The 20,601-nt window shown below is 41.8% G+C and overlaps 1 protein-coding gene across 9 annotated transcripts in view; it reads right to left on the bottom strand.

Moving 5' to 3' along the window:
• LOC117778171 (voltage-dependent R-type calcium channel subunit alpha-1E-like) overlaps positions 1-20,601 on the bottom strand; it is a 49,952-nt gene that overhangs the window by 24,355 nt on the left and 4,996 nt on the right. For 7 of the 9 annotated variants that reach the window (XM_034613517.1, XM_034613525.1, XM_034613516.1 and 4 more), the window contains exons 3-10: positions 16,535-16,795; positions 13,374-13,479; positions 10,885-11,024; positions 2,786-2,889; positions 2,328-2,486; positions 1,196-1,386; positions 1,019-1,122; positions 817-932 (exon numbers count right to left, since the gene is read on the bottom strand). In XM_034613517.1, the coding sequence (XP_034469408.1) occupies positions 817-932; positions 1,019-1,122; positions 1,196-1,386; positions 2,328-2,486; positions 2,786-2,889; positions 10,885-11,024; positions 13,374-13,479; positions 16,535-16,795 (1,181 nt within the window). The other 2 variants (XM_034613522.1, XM_034613521.1) reach the window with 2 other exon arrangements.

The raw sequence follows: 20,601 nt of genomic DNA on the forward strand, positions 1-20,601 counted from the left end.
AAACAGGTAGAAAGTTTAAAAGTCTGCAGCTCTGAAGCTCAATGATTATTTTCATTTGGTTTATGTAATCCAATGGAAAACCAAACTATTAAAACAGCAGTTTACAGGAGTCATGTACTCATTGCTCTATTTTACAGACAGACTCACTCTGAGAGGTATCGATCTTTTCTTTTGGAAAGAAAGTGAATTAACGTATTTCCTGAAATGTTGAACTATTTACTTAATATGCTATTCAGTTAAAAGCTTGTGGCACTCTCTTACACTGCTCTTACACTCATCAAAATCTACTCTTAGATAATTTCTCCACCATCTAAATGTTTCTGATGGGGTTCAAACATCAGGTTTTGTCTGTTGTGAACAAAGCCTTTCATGACGAGAGCAGACAAACCGTCCGTCCATTCATCAGATACATATAGTGCTTATCCTTTAAGGGTTGTGGGGGGCGCTGGAGCTGACATTGGGCAAACGACAGGGTACATCCTGGACAGGTCGCCAGAGGCCGGGCCGACGCCAGCGCCAACGTATCGCAGGGCCACAAACAACCATTCACACCGAGAGAAAATTTAGAGTCTCCAACCAACATATACAACATCCAGAGAAAACCCAGAGAGAGAAGAGAACATGTAAACTCAGCACAGAGAGGCCAGGCCGAGATTCAAACCGGGAACCTTCTTGCTATGAGGCGACAGATGCATTTCTGATCAGACTATCACTGAGCAAGATCAAATCCTGCCCAGTCACTCACTCATTTATTTCCATCACAGCAAAATAACAGGTGTTTATCTACAGATGTAAAGTTATTCTGCTGCCCAGTACCTGCCCTGTCTATCCAGGCTCGGTAGCCGTTCAGTTCTCGCTCCACCTGCTGCTGGCGCCGCAGCTTCATGAAGGCCCGCCGGTTCTCCACCCTCTCCCTCTCCTTGGCAAACTCTCTGAAGACGGGAGCATGAAAACAGCTCTCATAATCCATAATACACACAGAAGCTTCAGTGTCCTGCAGAGGAAGAGTCTCACTCACCCAGACAAGACTCCCAACACCAGGTTCAGCACAAAGAATGAGCCGATGATGATGAGAGGGATGAAGTACATCCAGTTCCATGTGAAACCCAAGGCATCGTTGGTCTGAAAGCCAAAACATTCATTAATTCACGATAGCGGTCAGCGTTTTGTTTGTTGACCGGATACTTGAGCTCACATTGTAGAGGACGGCCGTCCATCCCTCCATGGTGATACACTGGAAGACGGTGAGCACAGCGAACAGGATGTTGTCGAACTGCGTGATGCCGTCATTGGGCCCGATCCAGGTGTCGTTGCAGTCGTACAGCTCCGGACACTTCCTCACTCCACACGCAAACGCCAACTCCGACGAGTCAATGGTTTCATTTTCTGCAAAAAAAGAAGCATGGAGTAACTGTTACACTGTAATGATTAGTTATATTGTCAATGTGCTTTCTTTTTTGCTAAACAACTAAATGAGGCCATGTATGTTCTATGAATTATGTGTGTGTGACAAATTAAACGTTTTTTTTTTTATAGGGGGTAAGCTTTGTTTTGTTTTCTGTTGTGAATTGATTCAGGTTTGATATTTCAATCCATCTCCCAGTTGTGCCGGGCGATGACAGTAACTGCTATGGTGTGGCGTGTGATTACAGAGTAGTTGTTGACTAATTAAGCAGCAGCTAAATCAGTCGACAACTACTCTAATAACACGCCTGAGCTTGCTGCTGCTGCTGCTGCTGCTGCTGCTGCTGCTGCTGCTGCTGCTGCTGCTGCTGCTGCTGCTGCTGCTGCTGCGGCTGCTGCTGCTGTGATCTATGAGAGCTTCAGTTTCTCAAACACAAATTTTCACTCCCTCTGTTTCACGAGAGAAAAGCATAAACCTAACATTTGGTGTGGCAAATAGTACATCTTCTAAAAAGCAAAGCATGAGTATGTTTTTCTATCTGGATCAGTATTGTGACAAAAGCAGGTGCATCTGAGGACAACACGGGCCCACGAATGGTGAGGTGGCTCATTTACATGATCATGGATGGATAATTAATTAGCATCCCTTTCAACGTAGGCGTTAATGTCCACCCCCCTTTTTTTGAACCAGTTATTAAGCAGAACAATGACACGGACCCAGAAATGCAAGGACCGACACAGTGATATTCATAGGTTATTAGGGAAGGTTTTAAACATGTCTTTTTCTCTTGAGCGAACCGAATTACTTTACCGCTCTTTTAACCGTAAAGTAATACAGAATAAAAAAGCGGTTAATCGTCTACCCTGTTTGCATCTCAACAGGAAGAGTCTGCAGGTGGTGTGTGTGTGTGTGTGGATCGTACCGAGGATGTAGTCCGATGGCAGGCAGTTTTGGTGGAGCTTCCCGCTGTAGAACTCCAGGCCGATGATGGCAAACATGAGGATGGCGAAGAACAACAAGAGGCCGATCTGGAGCAGCGGGATCATGGCCTTCATGATGGACTTCAGCACAATCTGCAGGCCTGAGGGTTTTCACAGAGAGACGGACGTCCCATCACTGACTTTTTAACACAAGCATATAGCATAACAGTCAAACTCCACTTAAATAGGGCCTAAAAATATGTGGCACAAAAGGACAAGTAGAGACCATCATCATGTACAGTCACTTTTGTTCATCATCAAGTGTTGCTCTATTTAAACATGACTGACTCATCTGATATAACAGCATTTGTGACGAGGAAAACATCCAAGCATAATATATCAGTTTGTTTGACCTTGACAGTGTGGTATATAAGAGAAGGAGCGTCAGTAACCGACTCACTGGGGATCCCGGAGACGAGCTTGAGAGGCCTCAGCACTCGCACGGCCCTCAGGGTTCGGAGGTCAACTGGGATGTTCATGTGGGCACCGGCAGTGGCCAGGATCCTGGAGGAGAACAGGCACAAACACAAACAGAATGTACATAAATAATAATGAAGTTTAAATAATTAATATGAATAAAGAGGCAATTTCCTCTCTTCAGAATAGACAGTTTCTTTCACAATCTTTTCAAAGTCCTGATACTGATGATGATGTGACAAGAGATGAAGTATTTTTTTATTTGTGAACGGCTGAACTTCTGATATCCCCTCTCTGAAATGACACGTAGCTAAAAACCACGACTTTTCTTGCAACATTGAGACTTCATTTCTTTTAATATTACAACTTTATTCTCGTTAAATGGCGACTTAATTGTCTGATTTGATTCGTGGCCCTAATACTCCAGCGCTGTCATCAGTTTATTATTGGTTTGTTAGGGGAGACAGATTACTTTACTTATGATGGCCTGAAAAGAAGATAAAGTCAGAGGGTTCAGATAGAGAAAGCACGACAGGGACGTAAACAAGCCGTTAATAACGTAATCTGGTGCGAAGCCTCTCTATCCTTTCTCCAGGTTCATGTTTTTGTCCACATTGTGTTTCAAATTTAATTACAAAAATAGGTGAAGCGCAACAGATGGAAGTAACTCAAGGTCATTTTTGGAGAAGTTATTCATTTTTAAGGACAGAGGCAGAATAATAAAGTGTTAATGGTTGATCGTGCAGCTAGTGAGTAATGCAATATATTTATTCAATGCACCAGACGTGTGCGGTGAAAGACAAAGAATGCACACCACACCATTCACCTGGCAGGCATCTCTACTCACATCTGCCCACGCACACGTTCACATTCCCCCCACCTACACACAAACACTGAGAAGCAGCATCATGGGCAACCAACAGGCCACCTCTCTTACCAGCGTTCACCAGAAACACAATTTTTTATGTTTTCTTGCTGCAGTGGCTCAATCAGGGTTTGTGCTGTTTTCATCTGAGATAAGATAATGTTAACAATCTTCAAGAGCTCCAATAATCTCGTCATGACGGCCAACATTTTTCATCTCAATTCATAATAAGACGAGCCATTTGGTGGCCCTGAGCACTAATGCTTGCACTGACGAGAGCGTAAATATCCACTGCTAATTTGCTGTGTAACATTTTAACTGAGCTGTGGATATGATCCTAGATCCATGATCCTGATTATTGTTCCACATTTGTCCATGTCTCTCTCTCTGACACACACACACACACACACACACACACACACACACACACACACACACACACACACACACACACACACACACACACACACACAGATATACAAACTCACAAAATCTTTGGACGGTGTTGGGAAGTGTGGGGGAGGGTATAAGTGTGTATGTGTGTGTGTGTGAGCAGGGGGTAGAAAGCACATGGCAGCAACTCAAGTGTAAGCCCACGCAGAATCTCTCCTGAAAGCAGTGGGAGGGAGCGAGGCCGAGTGAGTGAGTGAGTGAATGAGCGAGGCCGTGTTCACGCTGATGCGGGGAAACCAGAAAACGCTGTTCAAAGCGGTGAGAGCTCATTGTCCACCGCTCAGAAGCTGTTCTAAAAGTTGACCATCAAAATTGAACGCTGCAACGCGTGGAGGATGACAGCGCGAGCATCTTTCCACCGCCGTTAGAGTGGATCAAAGACTGTAAACAAAGACGCAATTCCACTTTCTCCCAATGTACAAAAATGGAGCCAACATATCCCGGATACAGATGCTGTCATCCTGCGCTGGTGACGTCATCTGAAGCCAGAGTCGGCACGGTAGTGATTGCAGCCCGTGGAGCCGCAGTATCAAGGTCCTGAATTGCGAGTCAGTCTTGGCTGTAACTCAGGGGGATTTTTATAGCAGTAAATAACAATATAAATCAAACTTACCAGAAAAATTGGGAATCTAACCTTTATCACTGAGATAAGAACTACATACATTTTTGTGTCATGTCCCATCTGCCAACACGGAGGGGGTGGGGGTTGATGACTATCACGATGTTTTGGCTTCACTTTTCAGGAGCTGTCATTTCACCCATCTATATATCGTCTATGTAGTTGATCCAAAAACTGGATCATGTTACAATAAGTGTTTCATGATTTTTCACTGGATTCATATTAGTGTGGGATTCACACCTCAGTCTGGATTTGTTCCTGTGCTTTGATACTGTGCATGTGTCAAGAGTGTTTGTTTCTACACACAAACAGCAGCACAGCCAGTGCTGGAGGAATATTAAATTAAAGTAAAGTGAATTTATTAACACGACAAACAACAAAACACAGATTAGATGTTTGTTTTTGTTTCTTTTCTCTTATTTAGTTGCAATAAGGAGGGTATCGAGTGAGTGAGTGAGACATAGAGATGACATGTTGAGAGACGCACAGATCGAGCTCCTGTGGAAAACAGCCTTCAAACCACACATGGAACAAAGCGGACAACAGCACAGCTCCTTCAAGGCTGCGCTTTGAGCACAATTCAGCAGAGGCTCCCTCAAAATTAAAGCAAACATTGTGTCTGACTGTGGTCGCCCATGAATCATCCCGACACACTCAATGAGGTCATTTTCCTTTTTTTAATTTAGAAAATTGTTTTCTGCAGATTTTAATTGATATTTTACAGTTCACATGCTGTTCACTAATTTGCACCTATCGTCACTAATGTTCCCCAGAACCAGGGCAGTAAAAAGGCAAAACCACATAATGAAAAACAGCTAAATGAATCACCACATTTAATGAATTCTTAGAAAAACAGACTGACAAAGCTGTTTCAGCATAAAGCCTTCGTCTGAAGACAGCAGTGAGATGTCTTTGTCAAAGACATGTGATCACTAAATAATAATATTTGCATCTGTACAACTTAGAGAAGCATAACCACCGGTCTACCCCTACACTGGCCCTCTTTAGAACAAAAGCAGATTAAAAGACATATTAAGACTCTGTTATTTTGTTTTGATGTCTTCATTTTAAATCAAGACTGCCTCAAAATGTGTATAAAGTTTCACGTTTAGTTTTATTCAGTCTTTTGAGTTTTATTTTCCCCTGCTTTTAAAGTTGAAATCATTCTTTATATCTAGAATTGTGAGTGAAATTCCATTTTATATAAAGAACTCATAAATGCAGACAGAAAAATGTCTTACAGTACAAATACTGTTATCAGAGCTATCAGTGAAGTAGTGAGGCAATTCAACTTATGGAATAGCTGCACACGAGTCACTCTTCTGACTCAACTCTGTAACAATCCAGCCACGAGTTCATGTTCCCAGTGAGAGGCTAATCTCTTCCTCGTTGGCTTTTTAAGCGAAGCACTGTTGTTCGGTATTGTACCAAACTGGCTCTGGAGAGCATGAATTCATTACATGCACAGAATGCAGCCTCTCCCACACACCTCCACCTACACTGAGAACACTGCCAAAAACTACAGTAATCAGCAGCATCACATTGCTCACATTTCAGCACAGCTCTGCATATGGTAATAAGCAGCTGAATCAACATAATGCATCAACAAATTAATGTCTGAATTAAATAGGGAAAAACATAAATGATGTGTCGAATGCTAACATCAATAACTGGGACTAAATGGAAAAGGCGTTTACTCATTATTAGTCATAGCATAAATGGCTGGGTGTATGTTTTCCCAACGAAAACCCACCTGGGACCGTGGGCTATTGTTTATTCAGCTTAATTATACAAGCTGATACAACTGCTGCTGTCCTTAAAAACACCAGGAACAATAAACATGATGTTGACGAGACACTGGAAGTTTTAGGGTTATTTCCTCATTAGGTTTTGGTAGTTGAAACATTTTTTTGTAATTCGACACAAGGTTTTGGGTTTACAGATGAGCTGCGGTAGATGAGACTAAAACATCAGCTGAAGTAAAGAACTTACACTCTTGTACATAAAGTTGGATTAAACCTGCAAATGCCCAAGGCCCCAAACTTGCAGGATCAAATTGCTGCAGCTTATAGTTTGTAAAGTTTCTCATGTTTTATGCATTAAACTTAAGAAATGTTAGCTCAAGTGTGTAAATCACTTGATAGGAAACATCGTTTAAAAGCAATCGGCCTCCGTAGCTTCCGGAAATGATAATCATATGGTACAATACATTAACTCAAATGCTTGTTTTGTTGTGGCACATTAGGAGACATTTGTATGTATACATTTGAACGAGTGGGGATATTAACTGATCTTATTTTTTAACGTCTTGTGTCAACACCTTCATTATTTTTGTTTAAATTTTGCTCACATGGTATATCACTACATAAACAAGTGTAGTTAGATGATGGGGTTTGTCTTTGTTCTGTGTGAACTCAACAAACTAACTACAATGTTGAAATGAAATTGCAATTAATCAACAACTGGATCCTGAATTTTGAACTTAAAATCTTCTAAAGTGCATTACGACAAACACAATATAGACCCAAGTTGGGCCTGTGCAGTAGTAATCAAGCTGAGGAGCACTGGTTGTCTTTTGGTAAATAATAAAGTTGCTGTGTTGTGCTCTGTGCTCTGTACTTAAAGGGAAGGGACGCATTAGGGTACATATGTGTACAGAAGACGGGTGATGGAGTGGAGTGGGGAACTACGGTCAAAATAGTTATTTAGCCCTCGTCTATCTGGCCATGTGTGCACATTTGATGCTGCAGATGCAAACTGCTTTGGCGTGTGAAGGCCGCCACAAAAGAGTGAGACTGTTCTCACTCCTGTGTGTCTGTCTTTGTGCCAGATGGCTAATGAATCACTCCCAACTCCCACCCAGTTGTATTATTCATTCTGTCTAAAGAGCAACCATTTTAGCAAAATATCACACTTTGCAAGAGGGACAGCAGCCGGGGGGGCAACACAGGGAAAGCTGATATCCGTCACACCACATGATGGGAAACCAACCAACACACACACACACACACACACACTCACACAGAGGTATGTGTGCAGCTACAGCTGGGATCAGAATCACTTAGGTCTGATGAGGGAGTTATCAGAACATAAGTAACAACATGAGGGCATCAGGTTCTGTGGAAACGCTTTGAACCTGCAGTCTTATAAATGGAGTAACGAGCACAAACACACACACACACGCACGCACACACATGCACAAAGTCATCTGGGAGACATCGTATTGCTAATCAAAGCATCGGATCCACCTGAGCCAATCTGCTTGCCGCAGGATATAATTGACCATTTTAGGAATCTCAGTGATTTAAATTGGTGTGTGGGTGAGTTGTTCTTGACTCGGTCTTTTTTGCTACACACTCTTCACTCAGATTAAGGATTTTAATTGAGCTCCGCGTCCCAGCAGATTCACTGGTGGCAATTCATTAATATGAAATGGAATGAATGCCGCCAGCGCTGGCCCAGTGGCCTCGATTCTATTCCCAACCGGCCTCTATATGACACATGTGTGTTTTCTTTTAAGTCTGACTTACTTGTACTGTGCCACCAGAGTGAGAGAGTCAGTGTGTGAGTGTGTGTGTGTGTGTGTGTGTGTGTGTGTGTGTGTGTGTGTGTGTGTGTGTGTGTGTGTGTGTGTGTGTGTGTGTGTGTGTTTGTATGTATGTGTGTGTGTTTGACAGAGTGAGAGAGGACAGGAAAGCAGCATATGTGCGACCACAAAATGTGTCAGATAGGAGGCAGGAAACCAGGTCGTCAGTTACCAATTCCAGCTGTGACTGGAATTGAACAAGATGCTCTGTGGCCTGCACAGTGACGACTTTGTGCATTTCACACAGTGAGTGACACGATCCGTTGGATCAGAAGGACTGAACTCGAATAACCGAGTTCACAGAAGCAGCAGAAACAGCCCCATTTTGAGTTAAACTGCTTTCTTTTCAACATGCTTTCATACTAAACGTGGACAAATTAAGGTCTGAGATGGGTCTATACGAGAGCTCACTAGCCATTACCTCTCTGGACTCTATATACCACGATAACGGCCCTTTTACACTGTTAAAGAAGCCCACAAACATCTGGCTTTAGTGTGCAATGGGAATGGATACAATCACCATTCGCTCCCGGCTGAAATGACTTTGCAGTAGACATGAGTTTTTAACTGCTCTGGCAATGATAGTCAGCGATGGAAACACCATGTTGAACACGCTCATTTCCTCCCATTCTTCTTTATTTTGGCGGTCCAAAAATTCACGCTGCACCTTTTTCTGATTTGCATTGAACTTCCGGGCGTTGGCGCGTAAATAGCTATGAACATTTGTCTACTGTTTTTTTTTTTTTTACATCTTTCATAGGTATAGTGCAAGATGCAACACTGGCCAGACAGCGAGGCGAGAGAGCTTCTCAGATTCTGAGATTCTTTCAAACAGAAATGCAAACTCCCCCACAGGCAATGGGGAAGGGGTCACTCTGCTCTTTTGGGGGTTTAGCTCTTTTTAAAAACATTGCTCATACCTGCAAATTTTCTGGTGTAAAAGAGGTGATGAAATATAGAAATACGATATGAAAGTATAAAAATAGATATGAATAATATTGATATGAATCAAAGTTTAGGAGATTTTAAGAGTTTATCCTTTCAAACCCTTCTTCCACATGGTGAGGGAGCTTAAATCTAATTTGACCGACAGCTCTAAAAACCTCAAAACTGTCATCACATTTGTCCCCAACCTGATTATTAGCCCCAAATTTCTGTTTGCAGCAGAAAGAAACGTGTGACCATCCCTGCCGCTCAGCGTTTACCTCGACACTAACTGGTCTGTGAATGCTTATGTCCCTTTTTATGTAACAGGCAGATCGAGAGACAGCGAGACGGAACGAAATAAGAGATGCAGAGAAAAGGATACAGATAGAGAGAAGGATGTGGGTGTCAGGTTGAAATGAGATGTCAACATGCCGACAGCAATCCTCCCTGAAAGCTGAATACTGTACACTTAGCCATAAACAGCTCACCACTGGTAACAATGCTTAACTCCTGCACAATTATTTCAATAAATCCAATCTTACAGGGAACAAATGAAGTCGCTCATTACGTTTGTTCTTTGCTTTGTCTCTACCTTCTCCTTCCTCCCCTTGTTTCATCCCTTCTTTTCTCCCCTCTCTCTCTCTCTCTCTCTCTCCCCTCCATCCCTTCTTTCTTTCTTTGCATAACATCTCCAGCGCTGCATTCACATTTAATTCACAGAGGTCCTGGGGGCGAACTGAAGCAGGTTTTAGACACAAGTGCCAATCCACTTATCCGCCCACCTATTGCTGACTGCAAAGCCTGACTGCCCCATGGAAACACACATTTCCCCTGCATTTATGTTTTGTCTTTCTGTGGATGAATGTAACATGTTTGGAAAGGACAAATCACATCAACGTAAAGACCGGCCAATAGGGTCAACCATTGCAAACCATCGAGCTGCAACGTCATCAGGTACAACATGTCGGGATTGCAATCCTGTAAACCGCAGTACGTGCATGGAAAAATATGGATGAACGTCGACACAAGCGGAGTCGCACGCATGAATGCGCCAACATAACTCGACAATCAGCGTCTGAAATTAATCATTTGGTTCACTAGTTGCCGCGTGGTAAACTGAAAATGAATGCTGTCAAAATTAATTGCAGAACCAGTTGCTGAGCAATAATTTCAAACTTTTTTTCCCCCACTCTCTCATACAAGCAGTGGAGTTTGTAATTCATCATGGAGTTCAACCAAATTCAAAATTAAAAGAGAGGAGGCACACACACACACACACACACACACACACACACACACACACACACACACACACACACACACACACACACACACACACACACACACACACACACACACACACACACCTTTATCCTTGAAGTTTGAAGGAGCTCAGAATTGGTTGTGATTCAGTATTAGGTCAGATATTAGATACGGGTTTATATTTTCATAACAATTTGTTTGTCCCAGAAGACTCAGAAGACATGCAAGTCATTTGGTGCCTGAGTCTTAAATTAGATGAGCATTGCTCTGTACCAGTCTCTAAACTCTAAGGTTTCTATGATGTTTTTCAGGAATCTGTTGACAATGTTTAAATTCAGGCTGTGTGGGAGATCCACTGATGTCACTCACCCACTGAGCACGACTATGAAGTCCATGACGTTCCAGCCGTTCCTCAGGTAGGAACCTTTATGGAAAACAAAACCGAGGGCCACCAGCTTGATCCCCGCCTCGAAGCAGAAGATCCCAATAAAGTATGGCTCTGTCTTCTCCTGTGGGAATAATGGAGCAGGGTGGAAAGTGGGAATAATAAAGCAACAGGTTAGAGGCTGTATAGGGATGAGTAGCTGATGTAAAAAGTAATATTCTTATAGCCATGAACCATAGGGCCATAATCTTACAATTATAACCTCGGATGTGTTTTGCACAGAGTGCAAACATTAGATCCAGTATAGACTCAATGTTTACTTGTATGTGCTGCAGTTGAAAATACATTCACACAATGTCATGATAGTTTATATCTGAGGTATACAGTCATGGGAGAAGTACATATGGGTCAATGACGTATAAGGATTTTCAACAGGCCAATTTTAAAATACAAAAAAAAGAATATCTATTATAATTATTCAAACATTAGGAATGTTGTGTACACATAAAATCATATAAAAATTTCAAATTATTTGATTTAAGTGTTTTTTCATCTAGATGAATTGGCCATGGCCTTAAAATTAATTAATTTCCTTAATATGCTTACATTTTTTTTACAATTTCTCAATAATATAAAGTCATTAGTAACAAAGTAGTTGCATTTCTTTAGAGTTTTTGTAAATAATGATCTCATATTTTTGTTCTATAATGTCACCGTCCCCTTATTAAATGTAGTTAACAGACTTATTTTTCCGGTAAAGTGCATAAAATTTATAAAAATGTAAAAAAATACCATTCATTTAAGCATACTGTATCAGTGATTAATATTTCAGCCACAGAAATTTTATATTTTACTTTAAATTTAATACAGGTCTTGGTATTATTGGTCGCACCACATGATGAGTGGTCGCTCCAAATGATATGAAAACCTCCTATTGTTTAAAAAGATCAACAAACAATAAATTCCATACAGAAATTTGACTTAAACCAGATTTTATTAAAATTTCATAGAATTTTCATGAACACAAACATTTCATAAACATTTTTAAAAATAAAAATCTCATCAAGAACATTTAAGCGCAGCACACATTGTTGTGAACAAACATCAAACTTGACGTGTGAAAGTGCTACATCTACATCAACCAGAGCTGGTGGGATGTTCTCCATAGATGGCGGCGTAAGGTCTAACACAGCGTTTTCCATAGTTTTACTTTCTCTGTAAACTCTGGATGCAGCCCTCCAGTTCTCTCTCTGATTCTTTATCTCTCTCTCCATCAACTCACTTGACTTGGCATATGGAATCTCTCCCTGCTGTTTATTTCTCTGGAAGTGGCATCTGGTAAAATAAATTTAAACAGTTATAAATAAATAAACACATAAATAAATAATAAATTACTAATAAATTCATAATAACCGAGATAAAATTACATGTTACATTTTTGGGGTGGTATTTATTCCTGATATTGTACAAAAATTTAACATAAACCGTTGTTTCTGAAATATTAGAAAGAAATACTCTAATTGCATAGAAATATTTTGCAAATAATACTAAAATAAAGTACTTTATGTATATAAATCATTAATTGAATATAAAAAAGCCCCAAAACTCCCAATCTAGGACATATATCTATCATGTAAAACACTCTGCAATGGTCGCACCACATTTGGTCGCACCACAGGATATTTTTCTAGTTCAGTCAAAATCTACAGCCACAGAATTGGCCACCGAAAGAAATCAAAGTAGGGCAGCACAAAAGGTCACTGAAATTTATAATCAAATATACATTTTTAGAAATAACTTAGAATTCATAGTTTTTTTGAGGTCATACCACATGATATCCAAATGTGGCAACTACATACCAGCTCAAATTTGAGAGAGAGTTACAAACCTGTTGCTGCTTCCATGGGTCCTCGGCAAAATGGTTTATGATGCAACGTCCTGTCTTTGAATGGATTTCAACATCAAAGTCCCAAATTGGTCCTTTCTTGATGGTCGCACCACATGATATTTCATAAAATGGACATCATCGGACAAAGTTTGTTTGTATACTATGATGGAAATATAAATGCAAATGCTTTGCAATTTTGTACAGGACTACAAAAGACTTTGGAAATCATGCCAAATATGGCAGAAAATAAATTTGGGTTAGGGTTAGCCCGGACGGTCGCACCACATGATATTTTGACACTACATATATGGTATTTCTTTATGTATTTAAACCTTTTTTTAACAGAAGAAAATGCAGTCGGACAGAAAATATAGGCGTCACGTCAATGACCCATATATCCTTCACCTAAGTAAAAGAAACTCTACCAAGTGAAAAACAATTAAAATACAAGTAAAAGTCCTCCATTCAAAATCTTTTTGTGAAGATTTTTCTGCCCTTTACTGTACATTTGCTATTTCTGCATTTAATGGCACAAAAACCTGCTTGTGTGTTGAGGTTGTGATAAAAAACAGATTCTGTCCTCACCAGTTTTTTTGCCATGGGGGTCTTATCCTCTCCTGGGAGGTGCTGCTCCAAGGCCAGGACGACACAGTTGGCAGTGATGGTGGCCAGGATCATGTACTCGAATGGTGTAAAGGCGACAGAGTTAAGGAAAGTAACTTTTAGCAAATCACAAGCGGCACAAAATAACAAATCAAGGATACAAAGCAGTGTGTGTGTGTGTGTGTGTGTGTGTGTGTGTGTGTGTGTGTGTGTGTGTGTGTGTGTGTGTGTGTGTGTGTGTGTGTGTGCGTGTGTGCTTCAGTGGATTTAGGAAAAAACATAGATGCATGAATGATGACATGACAAATGAATTATAGCACGGCTCATATTCTCTGGCACTGGAAGCAATCTGTAAGAGAGATTGCAGTATCCATGGCAACCAGCTTTTTAAAAGTGCTTTTCATGAAAAGAGAGAGAGTGAGCAGGTTAGAGAGGGAAAGAGAGAGAGAGAGTGAAGTGAGCAAGAGAAGTCACCTTGGTCGGCCAGGTCTTACAACACAAACTACATTAAACTGTTCTCAGAGCTCCTTCCACTGTCCACAGTGGGCAACACAGTATGTGGTCTATACGTCCATGTTCTTGTTCTTGTATGAAAAACTTCCATGTAGCATCCCCTTAAATCAAACTGCACCAAATGTCACACACTCAGATATCAGTTCTGTAATCGTGGCAGATTTCATCAAGATCCATGAACTATAACAAACAAACTAACATACAAACCAACTAACAAACAAACAAACTGACCGGGGTGAAAAGAATAATAATTTTGTATTAATTAATTAATCATTAGAGTGGGACGTTATACTTTATGTTCAGAACACAAGTGTCTGAATGTTTTCTGTGGGTGAAAACCATTTAAAGTCATTTTTAAACTGTACAGAACACTTTACATTATTTCTGCCTGGTTTCTCCACCTTCTTCGTACTATTTACCTTCATAGAAACATCTGTATGTGTGTGTGTGTGTGTACGTGCATTGACACTAGTGTGAGCTTGTGACTTTCAATCCCTCGGAGTTCCCATGAGGCAGCTGCTCCCTGTTATTAATTTTCCTGGCTCGAGTGAAACGGGGTCACTGACTCACAGAGGAGAGCTCTGATGGTTCCTCTGGGACCGACACTGCCTCACATTGACAAGTCCACTCTCCTGCCATTGAAGGCAGTTGAAAAGAGAACGATGGAAAGTGGGAAATGAGAAATGTTCCACACTGTTACCTCTATTACAACCCATTACCATGCAAACGGATTATTATGCATTGTGTGTGTTTTCGACTGTTTAGGACAAAACACACACACACTGCTGTTAACCATCTTTCACAGAGTGCTGCTGTTTTATTCATTTTTCTAAACCTGCCACAGCTATTGACTTACATTTGTTTCAGAACAATATGATTGTTTCTATGGTTTTTACATATTGACTGAATGTGATATAGCATAAGATACACAAGGCAACATGGCTACAACTTGTGGTCACTTCCATTATTGATGGATTTGCCACTTTGTCCATCATAGGTTTAAAACAGCGAAAAAAAGCTTCAAACACAAGTTCCTAATGCCAAAGGCGACGTCTTTTAAATATCCAATTTTGTATAATCAATAATCTATAAGACTCAAGAAAAGCAGCAAATAATGTCATAAATTATTAAGCGTTCTTTTTGAAAAGTGGCTGAACTGATTCTCAAAATATGAATTTTCGGTCTACGACTGATCGGTTTTATTTCCATCTGTATGTGAAGTAAGCTGCTTAATAAAAACATCTATTTGAAACTACCAGAACATTTAAATAGTTGCAAACTATAATTTGTTGTTAATTAATCAATTATTTATCATTGTTTCTGCTTCATTACACACATTGTGTTAGTATAACTCACAGGGAAGCTGGTACAGAGATGGAGAGAATAGGCAACTGCTAAAGTTGTGAAAGTTGTTGAAACCCTTCAATGGATTTTGTGCAGCAACACACAGTCAAAGACTACTGCCATGAATTCATATGAATCGGTTTTTAACTTGCAGCCTCGGAGCCTGGACACTCTGCAAATATCTGGGTCTCACCCGGTCGATACTCTGACATGTGTTGCTTTTACAGCCCACGATCCGCCGCAGCACTACTGCCCAGCTCTCTCCCACATGCCTCTGCCTCCATGATACCAGCAGTCACATTTCCGCGCTGCCAGTGGCCAGCTAGTCTTGACCACTGTAGCCCCCACTCCCACACACCCGCAGAGCCTGTGGTTAGGTAACAGTGGGAGACTGGCATGCTGCACTGGAGGGGGTGTAAGACAGGAGGAGCAGTGGGTAGATATGGCAACTGAGGGATGTTATCGAGCTGATATTTGCTATGAAAACATTGAAACATGCACACAGTTTGTCTGCAAGTCCACAAATGATAAATTGGGTAAATGAGTAGCACTGCTGGATTTGGATGAAATTAGTGATCGTGATTGCACTGTATATTGATTTGCTTTGAAAAATTAACTTCCCTGATCATCTTTGTTGGCTCAGTGCAAGTTCACTATAGAAAGAAGTCGATGCTGCAGCAGGAAGCAGAGGAGAGCTGCCTGCTGGATTTGAACTGACACCTACTCATGGCCGGGTTCATATTCCAATGAGCACTAAGGCAGAAGAGATGTGCCTACATGCCACCCCCACAGCGAGCAGCTCTGCTTCTAATGATCACCACATGCTAACTCTCTGTCTGCTGCCAGCACCGGAGCACATGGAGCCCGCCGATGAATAAAACCAGGGCAAGTTACAGAAGAGATTCAAATCAACCATGTAGAGTCAAATATTGAGGAAGATGTTGATTTAAACAACGACTGGAAAATCATGGTTATGCAAATAGGTGATGTGAACAAGTAGGATGCAAAGCAGCTTCAGAAAAGACCCTGAAAAACATTAAAAATAATGCACAATACTGAAAATGCACTTTAGATTGAACTTCTTTAGACATTCAGGAGTAACAACTGGTCACATGCTGCCTGTCGCTGTCCATGGTGCTGAACTGACAAACGCACACACACACACACACACACACACACACACACACACACACACACACACACACACACACACACACACACACACGCGCGTAACTTACGACCATGAAGCGCACACACATAACTCGTGTTTTTCATGGAAAGGATATGGCCACTCAATGATCCTCCTCGCGTATTTCCTGATGATGTTGTCCTCTGCGAAGATGAAGAGCGACCTGTTGACGGTGAGGCAGTTCTGCCGGTGGGGGACGGGGTTGTACATAGCCATGGTCTGGGCCCGCTGCGCCTTGGCTTGTTTCATGGAAGCCGAGAGAACCGCCGCCGGGTCCTGTGGGTCCCCGCCTTGCTCCATGTCCCCGTCCCCGGAGTCCACCGTGGTGGGAGCGGACTCGTCTCCGAACCGAGCCATCCTACAAAGAGACGAGGACGAGGAGGCGCTCGGCTTTAGACAGTTTTCACCACAGGAAGACTTCTAAATAATGAGAAATGTTCTTGGATCTGTGCGTAAAATGGTCCACCTTCGATCCTCTCACAGCTTTTCGAGCACCAAGATTCCTCCCCAAAAAGTTGCAGATTCGTATCGCTCCACATCCACAAGGGGAATCAAATCATTCAGCCTCAGGCTTATACTTCAGGAAGAAAACGACTGCAAACACTCAGCAGCATCTCTGTTATCCCATCGGTCTAACTGCGCCTTACAATCAGCTCTGGATAACTTTTACGCACGCGTTTCTATACTCAGGCAAAAAATAAAAAATAAAGAAGATCCACCGAGTTCCTATCTCACAATTTTCTATCAACATCCAAGCTCGTTTGGATCTGATCTGACAAACCGGCAGCAGCGTCATCAATATCTACCGCGCGCTCAACAGACGCAGAGATCCGAGGGAAGTGTTCGCAAACTTTACGCATCTTCTCGATCCGGTAAACTTGAAAAAACAAGCCCCATTTAACGCGTCTGAACCTGATTCTTAAAAAAAAAAAACCCGCACGAACCTCTTCTCCGATCTGTGCGTAAATGTTGCATGAGACAATTGCAGGAATCTTACAATCTTATCATCACCTGCTGGGGGAGAGGAAAAATGATCACGCATAAGCGGCGGCAAACCCCCACTCCCTCCTCCCACTGTACAACGTTTCACGATGGCGATTTGAAAATGCATCTGAATGAAAGCTGGTGGAGAGGAGGGACATGTGTTTTGTTACCATAGCAATTAGAGTTTGCTGGTGATGAACAAATACCTTTTCACTTAAAAAAATAAATAAAAAAAGACAATATAGCCTATATACAGAAGGCTGTGTGGGTATGTGATTCAAAAAGCAATTACATAAAGGTGTTTGTGGGTGCTGTGGCATGATAAAGGGGTGTGAAAAATCCATTTAACACTAAATCAAAGAAGCAGGGATAGTGCACAGAAAGGGGCAACAAGTTGGAGACAGGGCAAGAAAATAGAGGAAATAACCTTTAGCTCCGTCTGTATGAGTTCGACTGACTTCCTCCACAGTCAGTGTCATATTTTACATTTCCATCAATCCAGACAGACTTGCACTATTAAAACATTTAAAACTAGGCCATTGTTCTAATATTGGAGTAAAAGTCAGGAGTAAAAATAGAGCATGAAATAGATCTGAGGGCTGCTCCCTTTTTGAGGGAGAGGAGAAGAAAGCCGGGTCTTTTTCTCACTCGGTGCCACAAGTGAGACCTCATTAGGCAACTGGGCTCTCTCGCTCCATCTGCTGCTCTCTCCCTTCCCCACTGCTTTCCCGAGGATGACCACTTCAGCCCCCACTGACGTGACATCATTCAGCCGGGGGCGGGGGCTTGTTTCTTTTAAATGCATTAACCTGCTGTTTGTCACATTTAAAAAAACACCACTGCAGCTTCAGTCCAGATCATAAAATGTCACTAGACTCCACTAGTGCAGGTATGTGACGCACAGACGGGCAGTGAGTGAGGACTCAGACACGGGGGGGGGGGGGATTGTGATTGCGATCCAAGAGAGAGTGACAAATTCATGCTTGGCAAACAAGTCGAAGTCTGGGGGAGACGGGAGGGAAAAAAAATTCACAGGATCTATGAATAAGTCCCAAACCGAGCTCCAAAAACTCAGCCCTGATTCTGCTAATGTGCATGAAGCAGGCGGGAGTGTCACTTCATGCAAAGCAGGAGAGCAACAAAAAGGCTACAATGACCTATTGAGTGGAGGATGTAAAAATAGCAGCCGGTTTTTAATTAGCACGTCATGTGTACAGTTTGCTGGGAGTCAACACAAGTGTCTGTGCAGTGGTATCTCTCATTCAGTCTTACATAACAACGCTTAAAAATAAAAACTCAACATAAATATTGGTCCATCTCTGCAAACATTCGGTTTCATATTTTCCGTCTCTCTCTTTGCTGTTGTTTCCATAGCGACATAGCTCTCTCTCTCTCTCTTGCATTCCTGCTCCGTTCTTTTCATTTCTGCCAACAAAAGCCATGTTGCACAATGGAGCAACCTCTTCCTACAGAAATGTGGTTCTCCCAACACACACACACACACACACACACACACACAAGGTCATCACACATCTCCTACTTTACGTCACCGTCACCACACTGATGACCCACTGCACCGCACAGATGACCAGATGTAGTCTGATTTAGAAGGGTTTTGCTTTTGTCCGGCTTTTGTTCTGCTGCCTACTCAAAGGCTTTCTGAAAATAGCTGTGTATAAACTGTCAGCAGAAACACCAAGCAGGCTCATATCAATTTTCCCCGGCCTGAGCAAACTTTGAGGGAGCAGATCTCGAGCAGAAAGGGTCATGATTAGCTGATTAGATGTACGAGAGGGGCACATTTATGAAAAACAGATGTGGTGGAGCACAGCAGCTTGAATTTGAATGTCCTTAGTCCAGCAGAAAAGAAACAACATCTTTAGAAACACAAGCATCAGGAGAAGATAGCTGAAGCGAGGCTGCAGGTGACACGCGCTGTGAGTTAAAACGTTAATGGGTGTACTTTGTGCCAGGACTCTGAAGAGCATTTATATAATTGCAGACAGGCTTTCACCCAACACTGACTGGAGTGGTTTTAGCATTTTATTTTTCTCTCTGTTCCCTAGCAACAGACATCCTCTAGTTCTGAGTTATGTGAGTTTGATTCGACCAATAACTGCTGCTTATAGCACAGAAGATCTGTGCCAGGTTACCTATTTGCATCTGGTTGTGGTTTTCAGAGCAATCGTCTGAACCGGAACCGAACAAGCTCCAAATGTCGAGCAGCTACAGACGGCCCTCAAAGAAAAGTTTGAGAGTGATATAAAAAAAAAGAATTTCAATCATGCTGAATTGTAATTTTTAGATTTTTCTGAACCTCAAACCTAAAGTCTGATAATTTTTTCATAGATATTAAATTTGTCACCTTAAAATACATTTAACATTTTGAGGACAAATTAAAAAATATCCAAACTCTGCTGCAGCTCTACAGGCATCCTCTGCTGCCTCCCTGCTGATCCTCTACTTTGAGTCCCTAGCATCCCCTAATGGACAAAGAACCACACTGCATGTACAGGAGTACTCTGAGATCAATGTTTTGCTCAATGTTTGGTCAAATTTTTCATATTTCAGCTTATTATATGCTACAGATGCTCATTGTGACGACATTTACAGGCTGAAGATAAAAAAGTAAATCATGTACATGTTAGATTAATGCTGTATGTGTAACTGTATAGGTGAGGAAAAGATGGAAGCCATAAGAGAGGATGACAGTACACCAGTAAAGTGGACATGTAGTGGGTGGTGGAGGTACAGTAGAGTAAAGAGGAATCAGAGGATGGATGGACAGATGAGGAGGAGGAGGAGGAGGAGGAAGGGTTGGTGGGTTGGGGGGGTCATGCTGATGGAGTACCACTCCACATTCAAGTGGTGGGAAGCAGATATTCAGAGCGATGTGACGCCGGAGTTCAGAAGTTCACAAGCAAGCACCCTCAGCTCCGTCATTAATAACGCTATCTGGCATCGGATTTCAGTAAACCAACAATGTTACACAGGCAGGAACAAAAAAAACAAAAAAAACCATCAGATCAGCTGATGAAAGCAGTGGGAAAGGATTTGGTGATTCATTGGTGGAACAATAACAATGCTTGTGACAAAAGCACTGTATCTGCATGCTGCTTGTATGGAGCACCCTTTGAAATAAGCACTTTGTAGCTAAGCAACAAGTTAAAAGTGTTGAGT

Source organism: Hippoglossus hippoglossus, chromosome 17 (genome assembly GCF_009819705.1).
Source record: "Hippoglossus hippoglossus isolate fHipHip1 chromosome 17, fHipHip1.pri, whole genome shotgun sequence".
NCBI classification, from domain to species: domain Eukaryota; kingdom Metazoa; phylum Chordata; class Actinopteri; order Pleuronectiformes; family Pleuronectidae; genus Hippoglossus; species Hippoglossus hippoglossus.